This window comes from Rhinolophus hipposideros, assembly GCF_964194185.1.
Source record: "Rhinolophus hipposideros genome assembly, chromosome: 16".
Lineage (NCBI taxonomy): Eukaryota > Metazoa > Chordata > Mammalia > Chiroptera > Rhinolophidae > Rhinolophus > Rhinolophus hipposideros.
In genome coordinates this window covers 3,275,507-3,298,137 of record NC_138062.1, presented here as the reverse complement: position 1 = coordinate 3,298,137, position 22,631 = coordinate 3,275,507, and the positions used below count along the sequence as shown (strand labels likewise).

The 22,631-nt window shown below is 42.5% G+C and overlaps 2 protein-coding genes across 3 annotated transcripts in view; one reads left to right on the top strand and one right to left on the bottom strand.

The window, feature by feature from the left end:
* Positions 1-17,465, bottom strand: part of USP53 (ubiquitin specific peptidase 53) — a 41,990-nt gene extending 24,525 nt beyond the window's left edge. For both annotated transcript variants that reach the window (XM_081076915.1, XM_081076916.1), the window contains exons 1-4: positions 17,185-17,465; positions 7,105-7,776; positions 4,247-4,339; positions 1,140-1,274 (exon numbers count right to left, since the gene is read on the bottom strand). In XM_081076915.1, coding sequence (XP_080933041.1) covers positions 1,140-1,274; positions 4,247-4,339; positions 7,105-7,248 — 372 coding nt within the window. In that variant the 5' untranslated portion in view covers positions 7,249-7,776; positions 17,185-17,465. The remainder of the gene's footprint in view (positions 1-1,139; positions 1,275-4,246; positions 4,340-7,104; positions 7,777-17,184) is intronic.
* On the top strand, positions 17,080-20,174 carry LOC308508974 (uncharacterized protein; the record flags this gene model as incomplete). Its single annotated transcript, XM_081076480.1, has 2 exons — positions 17,080-17,891; positions 19,656-20,174. The coding sequence occupies 2 exons, from the start codon at positions 17,080-17,082 to the stop codon at positions 19,882-19,884; spliced, it is 1,041 nt and encodes a 346-aa protein (XP_080932606.1). The 3' UTR covers positions 19,885-20,174.
* Between the last annotated feature and the right edge of the window lie 2,457 nt (positions 20,175-22,631).

The window sequence follows — 22,631 nt, the reverse complement described above, 5'->3', positions numbered from 1 at the left end:
GCTGTCCATCGAGGAAACCCTAAAGTGCTCAACAAAAAACAGTAACAACACACAAGAGCCCAATGGATTCTACAGAAATTCAGAGAACTGATTGGTGTGCTTTGATCACACCTTATCTCCTAGGAGTGACTTAGGTTGAACCTCAACAAATGACAGGTTAGAAATATTTTAAATATTTCAGGACCTTGAGCAAAGGCTGTAAAAACAGGATTTAAAAGACTTGTTTGAAGAACAAAATGCAATCATCTCACTAGGAGGGAAAATTCTGGAGGAAGCAAAGAGATAAGCTGGAGTTTAACTATAGGAGCCTCAAATGTCAGAAGAGAGTCTGGGTTTGAATCACAGAAATATCTGAAGACAAAGCACTAATCTTAAGAAAATTATATTAATCTGGTGGCCATTAAAAAACAGACCGTAAGGCTGAAAGGATGCTAGTAAGGAGACTTAAATAAGCTGAGCGTGGAGGCCTACGCCAGGAACAGTGCTGACAGGGAAATAACATGGCAAGGAAAACCTTAAAAGGGTTTCTGATGGAACTCCAGAATTTGCTGAGTAGACACAAGACTAAGAGAAGAAATGGTTACGTCTTAAACATGGGTGCTACCGTATCACTGAAACACTGAATAACCACATACACATTCTGGAAGGGGCCCGAGGCCCGTTACAGATCACAGGAATGCCCCACTCACGAATGTGGCGGTGACAGAGTTAGAACACCCACCGCAGGCAGTGAGCCATCGGGGGCGAGGGTGTCAGAAGTGCTGCCCTGAGGACCGCTCACCAAGGGCCTCTCGTCCCCAGTCACTCATCTCCCAGAAGCTACAGCTACCCTGACCAGGTGACACTGACTCCATGATGGAGTTTAACTCAATGAACCTGCTGCTCCGACAAATACATCTGAAAACACTCGTATTCCAGAAGCCTAACATTCAACAAAAATTAGAGCAGCACAGATGATCAAAACCAAAAGTCCACTAAACAGATGGCTTTCAACGGAGCCTTGAAGGAGGGACCCGAGACGGATCAGGTCGGATCCTTTTCCACGGCTCTAAATTTAGGTTTCGTCTGGCTCACAGTCTGGCCAGTGAGAGGTGCAGACCACTGTCCGGGCACAAGGGTCAGCCCAGCCAGGTCCTTACAAAGCACTCAGCGGCGTCGTCCATGAGGCCCAGCTGGAACCGCTGCTCGTCCCGGAAGCTCTCCGCCAGCGCGTGCCTGATGTTATCCGAGGGTAGGGCTTTCTCCCGACTGTGCTGAAACTGCGCAAATATTGTCTGGGAATCGACAAGAACATCCGAAAGTTTAATGCCAACAGCTACAAAATAATTTCTTTACAGCATGGTGAAACTCCAACCACTATGCCCGGGAACTAATACAAAACAGTCTCTTGCTCTAAAATTCCACTGAAAAGTAATTCTACGTTATCAGTCGTATGTAGAAATGGTTGCACCAGCCTCTACATCAAATGGCAGCATGTGTAAGAATGAAATGCAGAGTCCTCAGGTCCCATCCTCAGCACTTATTCTGACTGAGTGAGCCTTAAAGGGGTTGTGGGGAGGGGCATTTTTTAAACTGTTCCCCAGCTGATGCTGATATAGGTTTAAATAAGAGTTTTGAGATAAGGTGCTTTAATTCTAAAATTATACTCTAGGAATTAAAATTATGTTAACCAAAAATAAACATCTAATCACATAAAATCAGAAACTCACTAGTTTTATTTTAAAAAAAAAGCTAAAATAACCTAAATCAACTTGAAGAATTTTTTTCTTCTTAAGTAAACCTCAAAAAAATGACAAACTGTTTTAAAAACAAACTAAAATTAGACAACTTCAATGGAATGACAATTTCCCACTACTATTAAATTTGCTTTTAAAAATGAAACTGTGCATTTTATAAGAAGAATCAAAGGTTAATATTAATTTTTTTAAATGTTTGTTTTCAAGTTATCAGTTTTCCTCACTGAGAATTATCTCTATCGTAAGCCTAGGAAACAGTGGAAATATCATTCCAGGACATGTGATTCCAGGTGTTAATCTGTTTTTCCTGTTTCCCTTATGGAATTTCAGCAAGAAAAACTTTTAATAAGTTCCAGTTTTATGACAATCATCTTAAGTCAGGAAAAGTAGGGAAAAAGGTTTTCAGCGACAACTCACCAAACGGATTAGTCATATTAAGATCTGTATTCATTAGCTCAAGAGGTATGTCATTTCAAAAAACATTTTTTTAAGATCAATAGACAGCAGGCTATGAAAGTATTTCAAAAATCTGTTCCACTACTATAAAAAAATTATATTTACAAATAAATAAGAAATTTAAAAAGAGATGCCAAATGATATTAGCTATCCAGAACTAGACTTTTAAAGCTATAATTACAAATACTAAAAAATGAAAAATATTTTTAGTTGTCCTTATTAAGGCAACTAACTTTCGGAGGTAATGTTTCAGACAGTCATTGTACACAAGACTGTCGTTCATGCATTTGGCACCCATCCATTTTTGGATTGTCTAGTATGTGCGAGGCATCGTCCTACACCAGAAGGCCAAGACCACGCCCTCGTGGAGCATCCATTCTAACCGTAGTGCTGAGGAGAGGAGTCATTATATACATAGTATGTCAGAATGTGGTAATTCCAATAGAGAAAAATAAAGAAACATAAGAGAGAAACAAAAGAAGAGTAACAGGGATAGAGAAGCTGGGGATAGGAGAGGGAGGGAGCTTACCCTGGATCTAGTGCAGTCTGGGAAGGCCTCACTGATGGAAAAATAACATTTGAGGAGAGGTGTAAAAAGAAAAAAAATAAGGATGTTAACCATGAGGACATCTGGAAAAAAGCATTCTAGACAAAAGGAGTAACAATGAAACCACTCAGAAAAGGAAGCCAGCTCTGAGAAATTGCAAGGAGGCCAGTTTGACTAAAGTACAGAGAGAGAAAGGGAGAGAGGAAGAGAAAAAAGAGTGAGAAAAAGAAGAGGGAATGTGAGTGTATGTGAGTGTGTGTGAGTGTGTGTGTGTGTGTGTGTGTTTTGTGGAGTGGGGGAGGCAAGCAGGGGAAAGAGGCAGGTGATTTGTAAGGCTACAAAAGACTTGGGCTAGGAAATCTAACTATACGAGTTTCTATAATTAGAGAAAATATTTAAAATTTATTGCGGAGTAAATAAAATGTGATACTGTAACAATAACCCTATTTTGCCATGTTCTAAAAAAGAAAATCCATGATGATTTACTCAAACAGCCTTTTCAGGAACATAAATCAAAATAAAGCATGAAAATGGCTTTTTATTTTCCTATGTGTGTGTGTATGTGTCAAGAATATTCAAGAGTACCAAATGAAATGTTTATCTCTGAAAATGTATTGAAATCCTAAATGGTTGGACAAAGATTTCAATGACCTAAATGAGTTGCTAATTATACTGGACTCCCTGTTTCTGCCTTTGTCTCTTTTATTTATTCTCATCCAAGTAGCCAAAGAGATCTAGTCCCAACAGTACACCTCGTTAAAACAGATTAGATCAGTCCTCCACTCAAAACAATCCCACTTCCTACATCACTTACGAGAAAAAGCCAGGGTCATCACGAAGGCCCAAAAGGCCCTACAGAATCAGGACTCCTGTTCCACTTACTTATTACTCCATGACAGAGCACCCCAAAACTTAGCTACTAAAAACAACATTTCCTTTGATGACAGATCTGCAATTTGGGTGGAGGGCGCGATTCTGCTCCACGTGGTGTCCTTCGGGACAGTGGGCAGGCTGGGACCTTGAGTCATCTGAAGGTCGCTCACCACCGTCCGCAGCTGACGCTGGCTGCGACCCCTGCTGCAGCTGTGGCCAGCTCCCTGCCTCTCTTCCAGGAATGACCCCCGACAGACAGAGCCAGGTGGAGCTTGGTCGCGTTTGCTACCCTCACACATCCTCAGGAACTACAGCAGTGCCCAGAATTCAGCAGGAGCTCAAAAGCATTTGTTAAAATACAAAATTAATTCAAAGTAATGAAAAATGTAATGTTCCTAACATTTAGAATATTAATTTTAACTGTTCTTACATAAAAGTAGGAAATGAAAACATAAACCTCATTAACTCATACTTTTAAGAATTCATCTTCAAAACTAAATCACTTGACAATGAACTTTTATTACACAGAAGTGAGCCAAATATGTCCAATAAGCTAAACTAACTACCAAATACAATTCAATTTTTGGAGAGACAATTGACAGTAGTTCTTTAGAACTATTAATTAAAAGGTTACCTTCAACGCACAAAATATGCAGGCATCTCCCTGACAGACATGTCCAGTCAGAACCCGTAAGCTTCTTCGGAATATATCCAACTGCCATAACACCTAAGAAATAGGGAAATGTGAAGAAATAATACAGTAAGATTTTTCTCACCGTGATAAAAGAGATTTAAATGTTTTTAAAACTGCACAAGGCTAGTAACTCCTTTGAATCTCTTGTACATAATCAGACATATACAACCACTGAAAACAATAGCATGTATAAAACTGCTACACACATGTAGCGCATACACACAGGATGGATTCAGAAAAAATTCCTATTGGTTTGCATGTAAAAACCACGACAGGCACAGAGCAAGGAAAAACAAATTCCTCCCTCGATGAAAGACTTTATGGGAAGAGGAAACGGCACTGAATGGAGGACTTCGCAGGCACCTGCAAGAGGAAGTGATTATTGTAATACTTGGAACAAACCACAGTTTACAAAGGAAATATAATTGGAATTGAAAACCAGGGAATACCGAGTAGGGTCAGCATACAGTGGCAGAGGCCTGAGTGGTCACTGTATACTGAGAGAAAAGGCAGGCATCTGTGTGCTAATGGGGATGACACATTATGGTAAGAAGCAGCAGTGAAGAAGTAACCGGAATATTTTTGCTGTGATTATCCATTCATCATTTGCTACTAAAAGACAAAAACAAAATACACAAAAATAACTAATTGTTTAAGTAAACCAGTCCGGTACTTAAAATCATTCTGAACACTGAAACCTGCACAACGGGGACGAGTGTGGCTGCCTCGCAGAGTCCTCGTAAGGATTAAATAAGTAATACTGTGGAAAGTGTTTAGAGCAGTGCCCAGTACATAACGGGCAGGCAATGAATGCCAACTACTCGTTGTTGCTATAATTATTATGACGACTGACTATATGTGTAAGTGGAATCCCCCCAAAAGGGGAGAGAGAGAAAAATTTTAATAATGGTCATAGTTTCCAAATTTGATTTTAACTATAAACCCACAGATCCAAGATGCTCAATAAACCAAATACAAGAAACATGAAGAAAAATGTCAAATCACAACATAACCAAATTGCTTTAAACCAGTGAAAAAGAGAAAATCTAAAAGGCAGCCAAACGAAAAAGGACATATTACATACAGAGGAACAAACACAAAAAAGTGACAACAGTTTTCCATTAGAAATAATACAAGATAGAAGACAGAGGAGCAAAATCTTTAAGGTACTGAAAAACTGTCAACTTACACCTTTAAAAAACAAAATGAAATAGATTTTACCGCAGACACACAAAAGCTGGAAGAATTCATCACCCATAGGCTTGTACTACAAGAAATGTTAAAAGAGGTCTTCAAGCAAGGAAATACCAGTTGGGAAGCTGGATCTACATAAAGGAGTGACGAGCACAAGAAATGGTAGCTACGCAGATAAGTACACATAATCTTCACAGTAAACATCAGTGGAATGTACATTTTCTTAAAAATAATCCCATAGGAATACTTCTCCATTTTCTTTACCATGTAAGTGTCCTTACTCAGAATTTTCTCGTGTTATGTTTTCCATCTCTCTAAACTCTGTGCAGTATTTTGAGAGCCAAAGAAAAGAAACAAAGGGAAATGTAAAAAAAGAACTGGAAAGAGGTAACTGGAAAAGCCTTGAAATGACAGAGCCCTTTGTCTCAGCTTCAGTCAATCAAAAGGATTTCCCAGTCTTTCTGTGTATGACAATTCCTTGTATCTAGTGCCCCTCAGAAATGATTTTCCTGCATTTCTCTCAGCACTGAATGCCAGTGCGATCTTCCAGCCAGAACGAGGATGGTGACTGCCATGGGAGGGTCCCAAAGGGAATTAGAATTCATGCTTTCATAGTACAAAGTGCTCTGCCTTCACTGGGCGAGGTACAGAATTCTCAGGTTTGACATCTGTGCCAGACAGAGGGCAACTGAGAACACAAGTACGTCAGATTGACACTGGGTCTGACTGGCACATTCTAGATGTGTTCACTTATGAAATAAGTTGATTAACCAGTATTTCTCTTTCTATTCTCAGTTTTTAGGAGAAAAAATAAGCATTGGACAATATGTGAAAAATCATTTATTTTAAACAAATTCTTCTAAGGTATATTCTAAGGTCAAGAGAACATCCCAGGAGTCTAAATCTTTATTTTTAAACAACGGTCAAAAGGACACAGGATCCCACGAAATCTGGAACTGCTAAATAAATAATACATCAGACATAAGAAAGGACATTTATCTAAGAAAAGCAGGTTAATACATACTTGCTAATTTCAAGGAGAATTGAAGCAAAATGGATTAACCTTCAATTTAACTAAAACAGTGGAGTCCCCATGAGGATTCCACAGGGGTGATTTAAGGCTGAAGTGGGGGTGAACAAAGTTTGAGCACTGAGATTAAAAACTGCATTCTCATTTCAACCCAAACAGATTTTTTAATTTCAGTTTTTTTGTTTGTATGTTTGGGTTTGGTTTTTTCTAATGCTGTCTGTAGGGAATTCTACTGGACTTCTTTAAAAAAAAGAAAAGTGGGGAGAAGTAGATCAGCTGGTTCAAAAAATTATTTTACATATCTTAGAAACACATTCTTAATTTATTAAGAAATCATTTTAAATCAAAACATATTTTTATATCATAGTAACATATGATTCTGTTGAAAAAAACCATTTCCATTTGTCACAAAAACCAAAATGCCCAGCCAAAATACTTTTGCCACCATTAGAAGTGATATTAAAAAGTCATTCTAGTCAATAACTTTATTCTTAATTTACAAGTTACAGAAGCATTAGGCAAAAGAATTTGCTGAAAAGCACTTCTTAAAATGTAAAAGCAATGATGGTCTCACCTGTACAGCACTGTTCAGAAAGCAGCTGTTCTGCCCTGGCTCATTTAACAAGCCTTTGGTGGGTGCTAGGGACAACATACTCCCAGGCTGGTAGACTTTTCCAAGGTTGCCACCAGGCTTCCGTAAGAATTTCACCCAGGCCATTTTCAAGCAACTGTGTTTGCATGAAAGCTAAGAACTATACGCTCATGTGATATTTCTGATGATGAAATGATTGGGATCTTGAACTGTCCACTTGAATTCACTACAGTCTATTAGAATAACATAAGTTTCCAAGTCCATAGCGTTCCTGATTCTGTGAATTTTAAGGGCTTTGTCAAGTAAAAACAAGGTACGTGGTTCTAAAAGCTAAAAAACAAAAGCTATTTTAAACGAGGCCTTACAGATTTTCATATGTGTTAAATTTTATGAGAGTTGTATAGTTTAAGATGAAAACAATTTTCTTTTAAACTGCTGCAAATAATGTTGGTGAACAAATCATTGTCTTTAGTGCACAAGCCATTTGTCTTGATGGTTTAAAAAAGATGGAGAATTAGCATCTGGCATGATTCCTTTGGTCATTTCCTTTCCTTATGGTCTTTTAAGAAGAAAGAAGGCTCTTCTCTTTCCCTTCCCAGGTGAAGTTAACAAAGGTGACTCCACATTTCATATCCATGTGACCTCAAAGCAAACCTACAAGAAAGAAAAGAAATGTTTACATAAAGGTAAAGGCTAATCAAGAAAATCCCTAGTTTACCATTTAAACACAAATATTGAATATACATTTAAAATTGTGAATACATAATTGTAAAAGAATCTAATTCTTTTATGAAATGTTCTATGAAAGCTTGTCATTAAATTTTTAAAAAAAATATCAATGTGACATCAAACATTACAGAAAACAAACTGATGGGTTGCCTTTGGGAGAGGTGTGTAAAAAAGGTAAAGGGATTAAGAGGAACAAACTTCCAGACATAAATTAAGTCACAGGGAGATAATGTACAGCATAGGGAATGGTGGCAGATGGTTACGAGACTTACTGTGGAGATCACGTGTCAGGTACACGCATGTCGAAACACTACGTTGTAGAACTGATATTGTACAATAATGACATTGTATGTCAAGTATAATTTAAAATAAAATAGAAGTACACCATTTTTGCCACATTGAAAACAAGTCAGTGGGTGATAAAGATTATTTGGTTCCACTTGTTAAGAGATTAAAATCTGTACAATACTAAGTCTGGTTTAAAGCACTTCTAAGTTTCAAAAACATTTCTGCACGTGTTACCACGCTACATCATTTTAAAACTAATGAAATCTAGTATAAAATAAGAATTTTCAGCTTTTAACATAAACCAAAGACGTTAAACTTCCCAAACACTGTCGAATAAAGTTTAAACGTGAAAACAAAAAACAAACAAAAAATCACTACCTACTTTCAATAGTTATAGATGGAGTCATAAGGAAAATATTCTACAGAAAACTAGAATTAAATTAGTTTTCAGGTAGTATTTTGAAAAATACGAACTTTGCTGTCAACACTAAATTGCTTTGTTTATTAAAACAAATGCATATTCAGAGACTAGACTGCTATATATCTTACACAGAACCATATTATTTTCCTAAAAACAATCAGCAGATTTTATGTAAATTGATTTTATGTAAATTGATACACATTAAAACTCAGAAGGAACATTAAATTGATAAACAAATCTTAAAGTAAATTTCCATATTATTTACAAATACAGGCTCCTGGCTAAAAGGACTTTAAATGTTCAACTTCTTAATTAAAAACAATCAGGAACTACCAACAAAATTTTGTTTAAACAATTCAACTTCATCATGCATTCATTCATTCATTAGACAAAAATGTTGAGCCGTGTACTATGCCAGGCACTGGAACTACCATTATAATAAGGAAGGACAGACAATAATACAATGAATGAGAAACTGTAGTGTAGACCGTAAGAGTTATATGCTACCAGAAAAACAATGCAAGGAAAGGGCTTAAGAAGTGTACACAGTTGACGCAGAACTACTTGGGTTTGAATTGCATGGTCCACTCATGCGTGGATTTGTTTCAAAAAATTTAAGGTTGGCTCTCTGTATCCCTGGGTTTCGCATCCACCATTCAACCAAGCACAGGTCAAACAGTAAATTTAAGGTTGGGAATCTGTGGACGCATAGCGTCAACTGTATGTATTGTTCTACCCCGTTTTATGTAAGGGACTTGAGCATCGCGGATTTGGGTATCTGTGGGGGTCCTGAAACAATCCCCCATGGATACCAATGGACTGCAGTGAAGTTTTGGGGGAGTCAAAAGTTGTACATGGATTTTTAACCACAGGAAGGGGGTTGGCACCCCTAGCCTCTGCGTAGTTTAAGGGTCAACTGTACAATGTGAGATGGTTTGCCCTTTCGCATAGAAGTCACGTAAAGTCTAATTGAGAAAGTTACCCCTGCACAAAGATTTGAAGGAGGTAAAGGTGCCACCTTGGAGAAGGCCTTCCTAGCAGAGTGAACAGCTTGCTTGGCATGTTGGAAGAATAGTAAGAAGCCCGGTGTGGCAGGAGAAATGTGAACAGATAAGAGAGTAGATGAACAGGGAGGGTGGGAAAAAGAGATCGCACAGGGCCTCAACGCCCTTTGTAAAGACTCCGGGTAAAGTCACTGACTTTCATTTGCACAGCACAGAAAGATGAGCGATGGAATGGCTCAGGTCAGGTCAATACCTGACCGATCAAATACCCAGTAAGGCAGCAAAGCCTTGAGCAATAAAGAAGGAAAGCATCAGTCTCTCAAGAATTCAAGTCCAGAGACTTTTGTCTCCAGACCCACACATGAGGCCACCACTTACCAGCTGCTGGGTTTTAGACAAGTCCTTGTCTAAAGGATTCGCAGCTTCTTCATCTATAAAATGGGGTAAAACACTCGCCCTAATGACCATAGGTTAGAGGTTATAAAACACTATATTATGTTAGTTGTTTTCTTCTTTTTATTTTAACTCTACGGGTTGCAACCTCCTCTAAAGGGAACAAAATGATCCCCAAACTTTTCATACAAAGTAAGTTTTTAATAAATGTAGTCACGACTTTTAACATTAAAGGACCTCTGTATTGATGGTAAATGCCCATTTTTAACGAAAGAATCCTTTTGAAATAAATTATTTCACTAATCATGTGCTAGGCACCAAGTTTGTGCCATGAACTTGCTGAGGTCTGTGGAACCACCCTGCCCGGAAAGCCTCCTTGCTGAGGGCCACAGACACACAGACACACACAGACCATTTTGAAATATTGAGGCTTCCTTTCCTCTTCAAGATATCAAATTAGCGTGGGCTCCTGGCCCGCCTCCGACCCAACTCTGGAGATGGTACAAAGGCGACAGGTGGGCTAAGGAGAAACAGGGAAAACTTTAAGGACACTGAAAATAACTGGCTTCTCCGGTGGGAGGGGAACAATGGCCAAGACACAGAGACAGGGTACAGGGTTACAGACGGGCAAGTGCTTCCCAGTTGCGACCTCTTCCATTTCTCACGCCGCTCTGGACAGACTGTTCCCGTCCCAAACACCACAATGATCAAAAGTCAAAATTTAAAATGCAGTTTCTACTGAGTGTGTATCGCTTTCATACCATCGTAAAGTCGAAAAATCCCAAGTCAAGGAAAGCATCATTAGCCAGAGACTGTCTGTGCCATTGAAAAGAATAATAATAACCAAGTAGGGTTTATTCCAAGAATGCAAACGTGATTCTGTATTTATTCTTTCAAGAAATATGTGGGAGGCTGAGCAGAAAGGAGCTAACACAGCAACCTTCTTAACAGCTAAGCGGTGGGAATAGCCGGAGGGTTCATCAGTGATGAGTGGATAAGCAAAACGCGCGCGCACAGGTTATCGGATTCCGGCCACACAAAATGTCAGAACGGAGACGTGAACAGACGCTAGGAGACGAGCGGTTGCTCAGACTGGCGGAGTGGGGCTGGCAGAGAGCGGGGGTGGGGAGCCATGTAAAGGATATGAGGATTCTTCCTGAAGTGGTAAAATGTTCTAAAATTGTGGTGATTGATGTACATTTCTGTGACAATACTGAAAAGTACTGAAGTGGACACTTTAAATGAGTGAACTGTATGGTATATAAATTATATTTGAATAAGCTACTTTAAAAACAAAAAGAAAAGACAACACAGCAGGCCAGAAACGGCGATCCTCAGAAAAGCCTGCTTCCAGACCTGGGAGCTCTGGGAGGATCACAGGGACTGACTGGTCGGACTGGTCACTGCACCCAACTATGCAAACAATGTGGCCGGTCCCAAACACCTGCTTTCCTTCAGGAAGTCTGGAATTTCAATGCGTCCTAGGCAGAGGATGTCTATGTGACCACACCCAATAAAAACCGAAGGCACCAAGTCTTCAAGGAGCTTCCTGCTCCGCAGCACTTTGCCCGTCTTCACGGTTCATTGCTGGGGAAACGAGTGTGTCCCGTGGACCCCACTGGAAGAAAGCTGGTGCCTGGTTTCCACCAGGCTTTGCCCCATGACACCCCTCCCCCCATCAGCTGACCTTCTTGGTGTCCTCTCGCTGTAACAAAGCAGGGCAATGCCCACAACCACACGCTGAGTGCTCTGGGTCTCCTGAGAAACCCCCAGCCTGGCTGTGGAAGGATCTAGGGGCCACAGGGGCATTCCGCCAGTGCTCTGGGAGACCCTATTCCACCTAAAATAAAAACGACTCTCTTCCATACTCTCATACCACTTTTGAGACCATATGTGTGGGTTTTCCCCACAACAAGCAATTCTCCAGTTCTCAGTGGAGAATAAGATACACCGATGGGGTATCTTACAATTTAACGCGATTCTGACACGACCTACGTGGAGTGAGCGTCAGGTCCCACAGGTCAAGGGCCCAGTCCCACTGGACCGCCCTCCCACTTCAGAGACCAACCACAAGTCCCAATTTGTCACCTGTACTGATCGACCACTTATAAATCGGGGTTCTTGTGACCTCCTCCATCGGTTCGAGTAGTTTGCTAGCATGGCACAGAATTCAGGAACACAGCGTGCTGACTAGATTTCAGATTTATTATAAAGGGATACAACTCAGGAAAAGACGCATAGAGCATGGCAATATGGGGAGGAGCGTAGGGCGTCTGTGCCCCCTCCGGACATGTCACCCTCCCAGTACCTTCACTCGTTCACCAACCCCAAAGCTCTCCGAACGCCTCTGGTTAGGACTTTTTATGGAGGCTTCATTACGTAAGCACACGGTTAATTAAATCATTGGCCATTAGTGATTAACGCAACCTCCACTACTCTCCCCTCCCTGGAGGTGGAGGGGGGAGGCTGAAAGCTCCATTCCTCTAATCACATGGTTGGTTCCCCAGGCAACCAGCCCCCAAGCTGAAGCGATATTTCCAGGAGCCCCAGCCACCAGTCATCTCATCAGCACACAAAAAATATTGATCATTTCTGAATATTCCAAGGGTTTAAGAAGCTGTGAAAGGAAATGGGGCCAGAGACCAAATCTGTGTTGCTTATTAGGCCACACCTGCCCACCCCTCGCTCTAAAGGCGTCTCTAACCACTTTCTCTCCACTTTCTCCACTTGTGCTACATTGTTACTCCTGAGCCACATGCAAAAGCCGCTCTGAAGCCTGTGCCTGGAACGCACTTCCCCTCAGCGCCCGCATGGCGGCACCCACAGGGCGGCACCCACACGGCAGCACCCACAAGGCGTCGCCCGCACGGCTTTCCCCAGCTCCATTCATGAACACTTTGCTCAGAAATCACCTTCTAAATGAAGCCAATACTTACCTGCAATTGCGACCCACACCCTCTCCACATTCCCAACCCTGCTCTGCTTCCTGTTGTCCTTGGCATTCTTCGCCAGCTGGTACACCACGTAACTGACTAACCATGGTTACTATAGTGTCTTCTCCCAATCCTCTTGGATTGTAAAGCGGCTCCAAGCACCCAGAGCAGCACACAGGACAAGGCAGGTGTTCATTAATACTGACTGAACGAAGCTCAGTCAACAACCCCTCTGAAATCAGAGTTCTACCAAAGACGCCCGAAGCACTAAGAGCACAGGACAATTTCCCACCACCTGGCAGTGAGGTCGGCGCCAGCACGGCACTGACCCAGAGGGAGAGTGACCTCTCAGGCCCGCACAGCAGGACGACACGGGAGGAAACGCCTTCGCGGGTCCAAACTGCCTGTTCACCTACAAGTGGAGAGGGCCACCGTGAAAGAGGCAAGAGTTTATTATGCAGGCTGAGAAGTTTAGAAGAAGCCAAAGCCTAAAGTGTCTGGGGGACAAAGATGGGTTCCTGACACGGATGGAACCCGGGTTCTGATACCTCAGGATTCCCACAATTACTTATTCCACCTCGGGTTAAGTTTCTAGCAACACAGCGTACTACTCAACTACTCAATCAGTAAAATCTTAGCAGTTCCAACATCTATAACCACGATCTATATAAAAAGGTCCACAGAATTGTTCTAAGAATCATAAATCATGTATAAAATACCTGAAAAGTACCCCAAACATAGCAGGCACCTACTAAATGCAAGCTAATTATAATGACAGCAAAACAATATCTTTAATGTAAAATGATTTTAACAATATAAACAAATATTTGAATAAAAAGTAGATGCTGTACTACGTATTTTATATCCCATTTTGCTGTCTTTCTCCATTTCCTTAAACTGACGTATCAATCTTGACTATAACCTTAATCCAGATTAGTGGGGTCAGATAAACTGTACAATAAAGTATCAATTTCTAAATTTTAAGTCTGTTAATAAGTCATTCTTAGTAGAAAAACAATTTCATTTATAGAGCTATATACTTCTTTAAGAAAACGTGACATGTGACACGGTGTCAATTTTTAACAAATCTTTAACAAAAGAATGTACAAAATATAGTGGTAACACAGATAAAGTAACCTACACAGGCTCCTTTACTAGATAAGAGAATACATCCCAGGTATGGTGTGGTCACTGGGAAGGTGAAAAGAGAAGAGAAGCAGCATCTTACAAAGAGACAATTTATCTTTGGAAACTCAATGCAGGTGGGGGAGGATTGGGACTAGCCAGAGATGAGGTTAGAAAAGAACTAATATTTCTGACCACTTGAACGTTGTCTTATTAATTTTTGAATCTCTACTTCCTAGAATACAACTATAGGCCAATAACCGTTCATTAAATAAATTTGTTAGCTTGGAAAAGCACAAAAAACGTGAGTAAAAAACTTCCAAATTCCAAAGGAAAAGTGCTTCTTCAAACTGCTTTCTGCAGGTCAGTATTTGCAAAACAGAAGACTGATGGAATTATTTCCAAATTAATTTCAAAATACTGTGACAACTCAGATAACTGATTTTGTTCATTAAAACAGCTAAGATATTCAAACATGATTTATTTGCATAACATTTTATTTTCTGATAAATTACAAATATGAATATATGAAGCAACTTTTCTGAAATGGAAAACTAACATTCTTTTACCAGATGCAATAGTTCGTAGCATTTTTGTGTGTATCATATACACCTTTGGTAGCCTAATGCATTCCTCAGAATAATGTTTGTAAATACATAAAGTTAAATTCATAGGATTAAATAGAAAAAAAAGAAATCATAAGATCACAAATAAAACCAACTAAATTAAAATTCAGTTCTAACCACAGACCACAGTTCTAACCATGATTCTAACCAGTTTAAAAAGTCCTGATGGAAGATGTTTAACTTGGAAAAGCAAAGAACAGATACTTTTTGCCTAAATATTCTATCTATGGAATATTCCTATCAAAAATAAAACTCACAATAACTTGCCAAGATTAGGATTTTACATAAAGTTTAAATAACCTTCGAAAATTTTATCTGTGGTAGAACGTGTCACATCCCTTTCTTGCTCCTGTGATGTACAGATATTGTAATGAAAATGTTTCTAAAATCATTGCATCTGTACAAAATGAATAATATACTAACTCTACAATTGTATCATCAGTAATTTCTAACTCGCTCTCAAAAGATGACAAAAACTAGCACATTCCTCCCTTAATCCAAGAGGTCATAAGCAATACTAGTCTAGACTGACAATTTCTTGGGCCCTAGTATACCTAGCACATTCTGTGCTCAAAATACTTCCAGATGCAATATGTAAGCTACTATCTTGCTGTAGGTTGTCTTGGGGTCTATAATTAAGAAGCACCTTATAGTTAAAGCTGTCAATTAACAAGATCTGCTAAGTGTTTTAGTAAGTAAACATCTCTGTAGGATAGCTTAATCTACCACTTTACAAATTTCAAACATTTTTGGAAAATTGTAGAGTAAAAGCTATGTTATCTCTAAAATGGTAGGTGACTGAGTTCCAAACAGTTCCAGCAGGGAAAATAACTCTGGTTTTTGACTGTTAAATGTGTACATCACCTACAAATAGGTCAGAATTTTCATACGGTAACTCTTTGTCTTCCTAAACTAATTTTAAACCATACAATTCCAAAATTGTATGTTGATACTATACACTTTAAACATGTATTTGACAGTAAATAAAAAATATTATTAAATCATCATACATACTAAATTTATAAGAGTTTTGTGATTTCCTTATTTTAAGGAAAAGAATAATCTAGGTGAGAAAGGGTGCTCCTCCCCCATTAAAATAGCTATCTTTTTAAAAACTATTTTTTGTACGTTCTAGAGAAAATAATATTAATGGATTATGAGTATCAAATTCCATGAATAATTTATAATCTACAAACATTTACAAATTAGTTTTGTCAAAAATTCATAGGGAAAAAGAAAAGTCTGTTCTTGTTCACTTATTTTTTACACTGTAGGAAAAAATACACATAACTACCAGTAGTTTAATTTCAGAACCAATTTAAATAAATCATTTTTATGGTTTATCACAAGTAATCATGAACTTAGTCAAAATGTCCAAAGAGCTAATTTTAAAATCCTCTAAAACTCAAAACAAAAACAAAAACCTTGTTTTTCCAGGCTATAATTAACTCCTACCTACAGTTTGTCTGTTTGGCATTCTTACAACAATGGTAGATAAATTGTATACTACTTTTGCAAAATAAGTTTTGCTTCCTTTCTCCTTAACAGGACAAAGGATCTTTGCGTAGACCATCATCACGGAACTTAAAAAAAGAGAGAAAATAAAACTAACAAGTGTCAATTTAGTCAAAAGTTCATTTCAATCAGAATTTTTGTGTAAGCAGTTGCTACTCCTTTTAAACACTGAGAATTAGCAATGCTTTTCTTTAGAGACCAGAATCAAAAGCGAATCCGACTCTGCTCACAAAGAACTTCCTAAGTTTACTGCTAAACATCCCTCAAAAATAGCCTTGAAAATTCCTTGCAAAAAACGTGGTTTTTTTTCCTCCAGATAAAGAAACAGTTGGCAAACTCTGCTGTCTGACACATAAAGCCTTGCAGTACATTGTGCAAGCGTTAATCAGACTTCGCAGTGATAAAGAAAACTTTGTAGCGGGATAACAAAACCTCAGGACTTGCTCAGATTGCAGCTCTGGAAACCCTCCCTGTATCACCTGTGCAAGTACTTCCTGTTCTCCAACGACGTTTAAAATCCTTTAGTAAATGCCCCAGAAGCGACCGTTTAGCAGCTAAACATTAACTTAGTAAATCACTAGCACCCAGAAACCACCAGCCCAAAGGTTCCCACGGATCAGCCATCGCCCGTCTGCACGGAGGCCCCCAGAGCCCCGAGGACCCTTTAATCAGCGGCCGCTGGCGGGAGGCGGTGGCGGGCAGGCGAGGGGCCGGCGCCCGGGAGGCGCCCCCGTCCCGATCCCACGGCGCCGCGGGACCCCGTGGGACTCAGGGCCGCCCTGGCCGCCCGCAAACGCAGCAGCCTGACCCCCCACGACCCGGCCAGGGCGTCCTGGCGGAGCGAACACGCGGGCAGGAGGTGACCCGGGGGCTGCGTGACCGCGGGCGCGGGGGCCGGCCAGGAGCCCGGAGTCGGCCCCGGGATGGGGGCCGCGGGGTGGCGCGGCAGGAACAAAGGTCGCCCCGCGCGGCCCGTGGGGGTCGCGGGTCGTGGGCTCTCCGTCCAGGCACCAGTTCCGGAGACTTACCTGCGCTCTGCCCCGCGGCCCGAGCAGCGTGCGGTGCAGCCCCAGCACTCCGGGCCTCCGCCTCCCACGGCGCCACCTCCGCCGGCCCAGCGACGCCCACGCGGACACCAGGCTGCCACGCCGACCGCCGCCACCGTCCCCGACGCTCGCCGCGAACTGGCGCGCGGGCGGCCGGGCTCCTCCGCTCGGAGCGCGACCCTGCGCACGGAGCATGCGCACACGCCCGGCACCGGGGCCGGCCGGGCCGGTGACACCTGCGATCAACAGGTCCCGGCAGCCCCGCCCCCGGGCTGGCCCCGCCCCCGGCAGCCCCGCCCCCGGCAGCCCCGCCCCCGGCAGCCCCGCCCCGGGCTGGCCCCGCCCCGCGCGCGACTTCCCGGGTTCTGGACCTGCCGGCCTGTGTTCCCGCGGGGGTTCCGTGGGGCGCGCGAGCCGCTTGCCTCACTGCGCGGCGCGAGATCCCGCGAGAGCAGGAGCTCGAGTGTTTCCCCGGAGGCGGGCGCGGGCGCGAGGGTAGCTCGGAGCCAGGTGTCTGCAGGTGGGGCCGGTGCGGGCACGAGGCGGGAGGTGCCCTGGAGGCGGGCGTGCGGCGCTGTCGGTCGGGCGCGCGCTGTCGCCTACGTCGGGGCCACCGAGCACCGCGCTGGGGGGCCGGCGGTGGCTCCCGGGAGAAGACCGCCGACTGCCGTCTGCCGCCAAAGCCCCAGGCAGGTAACAGTTCCCTATAGCAGTTTCGGATTCACGACGGCGTTTGCAGCGAAACGGCTTCCACGGGCAGGACCGTGTGTCCCCCAGTTGGTTGTTTCGTGACTCAATGACATGGAACCCTAAAACACGGATTGACCCGGTTAATGGTTAACTGTGGTAAGAAAAATCTGGCTGCCTTCTGACCGTGCTTTCGAACAGGTTTTAAATTACATGCTACTGCTCGGGAATTGGGCTAAACGTAGTTTCGTAATAGTTTCTTGGAAACAGTAGTCAAAGAAAAACCCACTGTCATCTTTAGTATCAAAAATCCCTCGCGGTAAGTAGTAAATCAGGTTCTGGAACGCATTCCAAAGCTGGTCTACCTAGCACGTACAGGTTATAAAAATTCAGTAAACCCGTAGGTAACTCGGAAAGTTCATTTGAAGACATAAAATGAAGAAACATTCTAAGTTGATATGGGTGAATGGTGCTTGAAGGTGAATCAATGAGACTTTATTGAGCATTTACTATGTTCCCTTTACCCAATTAGGCACTGAAGGGAATGCAATGAAAATTAAGACATGGTTCCTGCCTTCAAGAAACGTAAAACTTTTGAAGGAGGAGGAAAGAAATCTCTTCATTTAAAAAATAGTAATCACACCATTAACTCTCCCCATGGTTTCTCCCATCTTAGTACTAAGCAGGCCCAACACTGCGCGTTCAGGGTGGTATGGCTGCAGACTTCCCATGGCTTCTCTAGTGCCACTTCCTTCTGGTTCTGCAACTGCCTTCCTGCTTCACTTTATTTTTCTTCGTCTCTGAGCCCGCTCTTTTCCCAGCTTCTCCATTTTTGTTGTTGTTTAACATTCCTCCTCTTTGCTCCTCGAGCAGTCTTTTCGCTGCCTCGGGTTACCTACCAGGCGTCCTGTGCACCAAGGGCTCCCAAATCTGTATCTTCAATCAGATCCTTTTAAGCAACAGCATAGCATCTTCATTTGGATTTCACACAGTTACCTTAAATATGTCCCAAATTGACACTGGCACGTTTACCTTTCCCTACTCGTCGCTGTGTCTCTGCGCCCCCGTATGTAACCTAGCCCGTTTTCATTCCCTATTTTAGAGAATAGCACTCATTGCCCAAGTCAAAAATCCATGCGTACCCCTATATTACATTTCTTTATTCCCTCTGTCCTAATACCAAATTCTATTGCCTCATCTTCTTAAGTACATCTCAAATCCACCCCTCTTTTAAATCTCCACTCTTACCGTCTTAATGCATCAGGTAATCATCACCTCTCCTGACTCATCTCCCTTGGACTGTTACCATACACTCTAGTTACTTCCCATTCCAGTCCGACCTCCATTCTCTTAATAATTTTTCTAACGTGAAAATACGATCTTGATATTCCTCTGCCAGGATTTTGTTGGGGGCTCCCAATGGAGCCCCTCATGATCTGGCCCCACACTGTGAACCTCACCTACCATTCTTGCCCACTTGCTCCACAGCCATCCTGAGCTCCTTGCTCTTCTGTGATGCACCTGGGTTCTCCCAAGATCCTTCAGGTCTCAGGTGATCACTTATCTCCTCCGTGGACCCTTTCATAACTTTCTAAGGCAGACTTGCCCTTCCTCCACCCTTTTGGGACTTACTTCTAGTCTGACAATTATGTTGTACTACAGTTCTTTCTTTGCAGGGCTAACAGAGCAACCTCCAGCTCCACTCTTGAAAAAATAATTTGAACTATGGATATTAAAAACTCATGCTATCTCCCTTCCTCGTTTAGAGATTACAGAAGAATGCCTATGCAGTTCACCCTGCTCAAGAATTTGACTGAAGGACCGGCCCAGTGGCTCAGGCGGTTGGAGCTCCGTGCTCCTAACTCAGAAGGCTGCCCGTTCGATTCCCACATGAGCCAGTGGACTCAACCACAGGATTGCTGGTTCAACTCCTCCAGTCCCGCAAGGAATGGTGGGCAGTGCCCCCTGCAACTAAGATTGAACACAGCACCTTGAGCTGAGCTGCCACTGAGCTCCGGGATGGCTCAGTTGGTTGGAGTGCATCCTCTCAACCACAAGGTTGCCGATTCTACTCCCGCAAGGGATGGTGGGGCTGTGCCCCCTGCAACTAGAAACGGCAACTGGACCTGGAACTGAGCTGCGCCCGCCACTACTAAGACTGAAAGGACAACAACTTGAAGCTGAACGGCACTGCCCCTCCACAACTAAGATTGAAAGGACAACAACTTGACTTGGAAAAAAGTCCTGGAAGTACACACTGTTCCCCTTCCCCAATAAAAAACTTTAAAAAAAAAAAGAATTTGACTGAAATCTGACTGTACACTTTCTGCCCGTTCCTGGCATATCTAAGTACCGAGTTTTAAATGGTAAACTTGTAATAGGTCACAAGATAAGTGTCATGAGGTCAGCCTGAAGGAAACAGATGTAAAAAAAGCAAAATTGGCATTGGATAGTAGGACAGGAGTTGGTCCCAGAAAACGTGGAAGTTCGCAATGTCAGAACATAGGTTTTAAATGTATTGCCTCTGAGAATTACTGTTTGTCTTTGAGGGCTATGTGTATGTGTGTTTGATTCAGTATTTGTTGGTGGACCCAAATTCATGAAGAATGATCTCTGCGCTTCACACTGACCTGAGATCATGAGAGGGACAGGCTTGGAGCACCAAATGCCGGCTTATCTTGATCAGTTGAGGCCTGGCCAGAGGTGAGTTACCCCACCCGCACTGCCACACTCACCCACCTCTTACCATTATTCTGGTGATTAGCACTCCATCCCTGGGAAACACTGCATTGTGGCTAGACCCACCCTCTCACTGAGGAGAGGTAGGTGTAACAGTGTTCTGTCCTGAGGATCTGTGGTCCAGTATTTCCGGGAGGTGATCAACAGCTAGAGGCAGGACAAACTGTGACTGAGCTGGGTGGGGCAAAGTGACATGAGGCGTAGAGAAGTAGTATGTGAACTGCTGACTCAGGATTACATACTAGACAAACTCCTGTTTCCCTAAATGTACTCAGGAAACTGAGGGCTGACAAGTTTGATTTCCTTACAAAAAATTGACCAAGTTTTACTTCCTTAGCCCCTAGTGAGCAGGGACCATGTTTTTCCATTGCTGTATTTCCAGAGCGTAGCCCAGTGCCTGCACAGACACTAATAAATTCATGTTCAGTGGACAGAGTGAAAATTGGAAGTTATATTGATTTTTTTTTTTTTTTAGAGAACAGAGACCTCTGTGCTGACCAGGATGGTTGGGGAAGGCTTCTGTGGAAGAGCGAGTATGAGCGTCAGCGTGGGGGGTTCATAGGTGGGCATATCTGAAGGCACTGATGAAGAGACATGGCTGTTTGAAGAGCAGAGTTTTAGAAACAGCCATCATTTAGCCAGTGCAGGGCTTTAATGGGAAGCCTTTCCATGTTCCTGAGCACAATGATTAGTTCAGAACTATACACAGAAGATCTGTGGGCGAAATTACAGTGAGGCAGGAAGATAAGCTAACCCAGCACAGTTGCAGAGACGTCTTCAGGCTGAGACTTGATGATGTCACCAGAACAAGATTGTCACCCGCCACTATATCCTCCTCAGCACTCACACCCCAGGTGTGACACCATGCCCTCCTGGCTCTGCTCCAGCCTCATTGGCTGCTCCTTTTCCATCTGCTTTCCTCTTACATTTTCAGTCTACTTTTATCTTCTCAGTGATAATGTGCCTCCGTGCCTGGCCCTAAGAACTCATTGTCCTGTCGATTTGAATCAATTTCCCACACAGGAGCCAAAGTAGTCTATGTAAAATGTAGACATGTTACTCCCCAACATGTTACTCCCCAACTTAAAATTATTCAAAGACTTACCATTCACATAAAATCCACATTCTTGCCGAAGCCCACAGATTCTGCATGAGCTGCCCTTCCCTCCCTAACAGAGTCTCACTCTATTCAAGCCTTCGGATTCTTTGTTCCCTATGCCTAGAACTGTGGTTCTCAACGGGGTGATTTTTGTCACTCAGGGGACATTTGGAAACGGCCACAGTCATTTCCGGTTGTCCCAGTTGGGGGTGGGGGGAGATGCTGCTGTTGATACCCAGTGGGTTGAGGCCAGGGGTGCTGCAGACATCCTCCTGGGCAAGACAGTTCCCACGACAGAACTGTACAGTCCAAAATGTCGGTAGTGCCAAGGCTCAGAAACCCTGCTCCCCAACACTCCTCCCGGGTCTCCAAGTGGCCGACTCCTTCTCATCCTCCACGCCTCAGTTTTAACTTCACCTTCGCAGAAAAGCCATCCAAGAACTCCTGGCTTATCTCTGTCAGTGTGCTGTTTATTCTCATATCATTCATCACAATCTGCCATTGTTTTGCTTATTTATTTGCTTACTTGCTTATTGTCTTTCTTAGTAAGAAGAAGATTCTGTGAAGGGCCTGTCCCTCTTGACTCACTCCATAAAGTCTGGTGCAGTGGAACAGCGTAGGCAGCAATAAGGAATTGTTCACAGCGTGACTTCTGTGTTTCCCGGAAATAAGACCTGGCCGGACAAGCAGCTCCAATGCGTCTTTTGGAGCAAAAATTAATATAAAACCCAGTCTTATTTTACTATAATATAAGACTAGGTCTTATAATGTAATGTAATAAAATGCAATATAATACAATACAATAAAATACCAGGTCTTATATTAATTTTCTCTCCAAAAGACGCATTAAAGCTGATTGTACTGCTTGGTCTTATTTCCAGGAAAACATGGTAGTGTCTGCAAT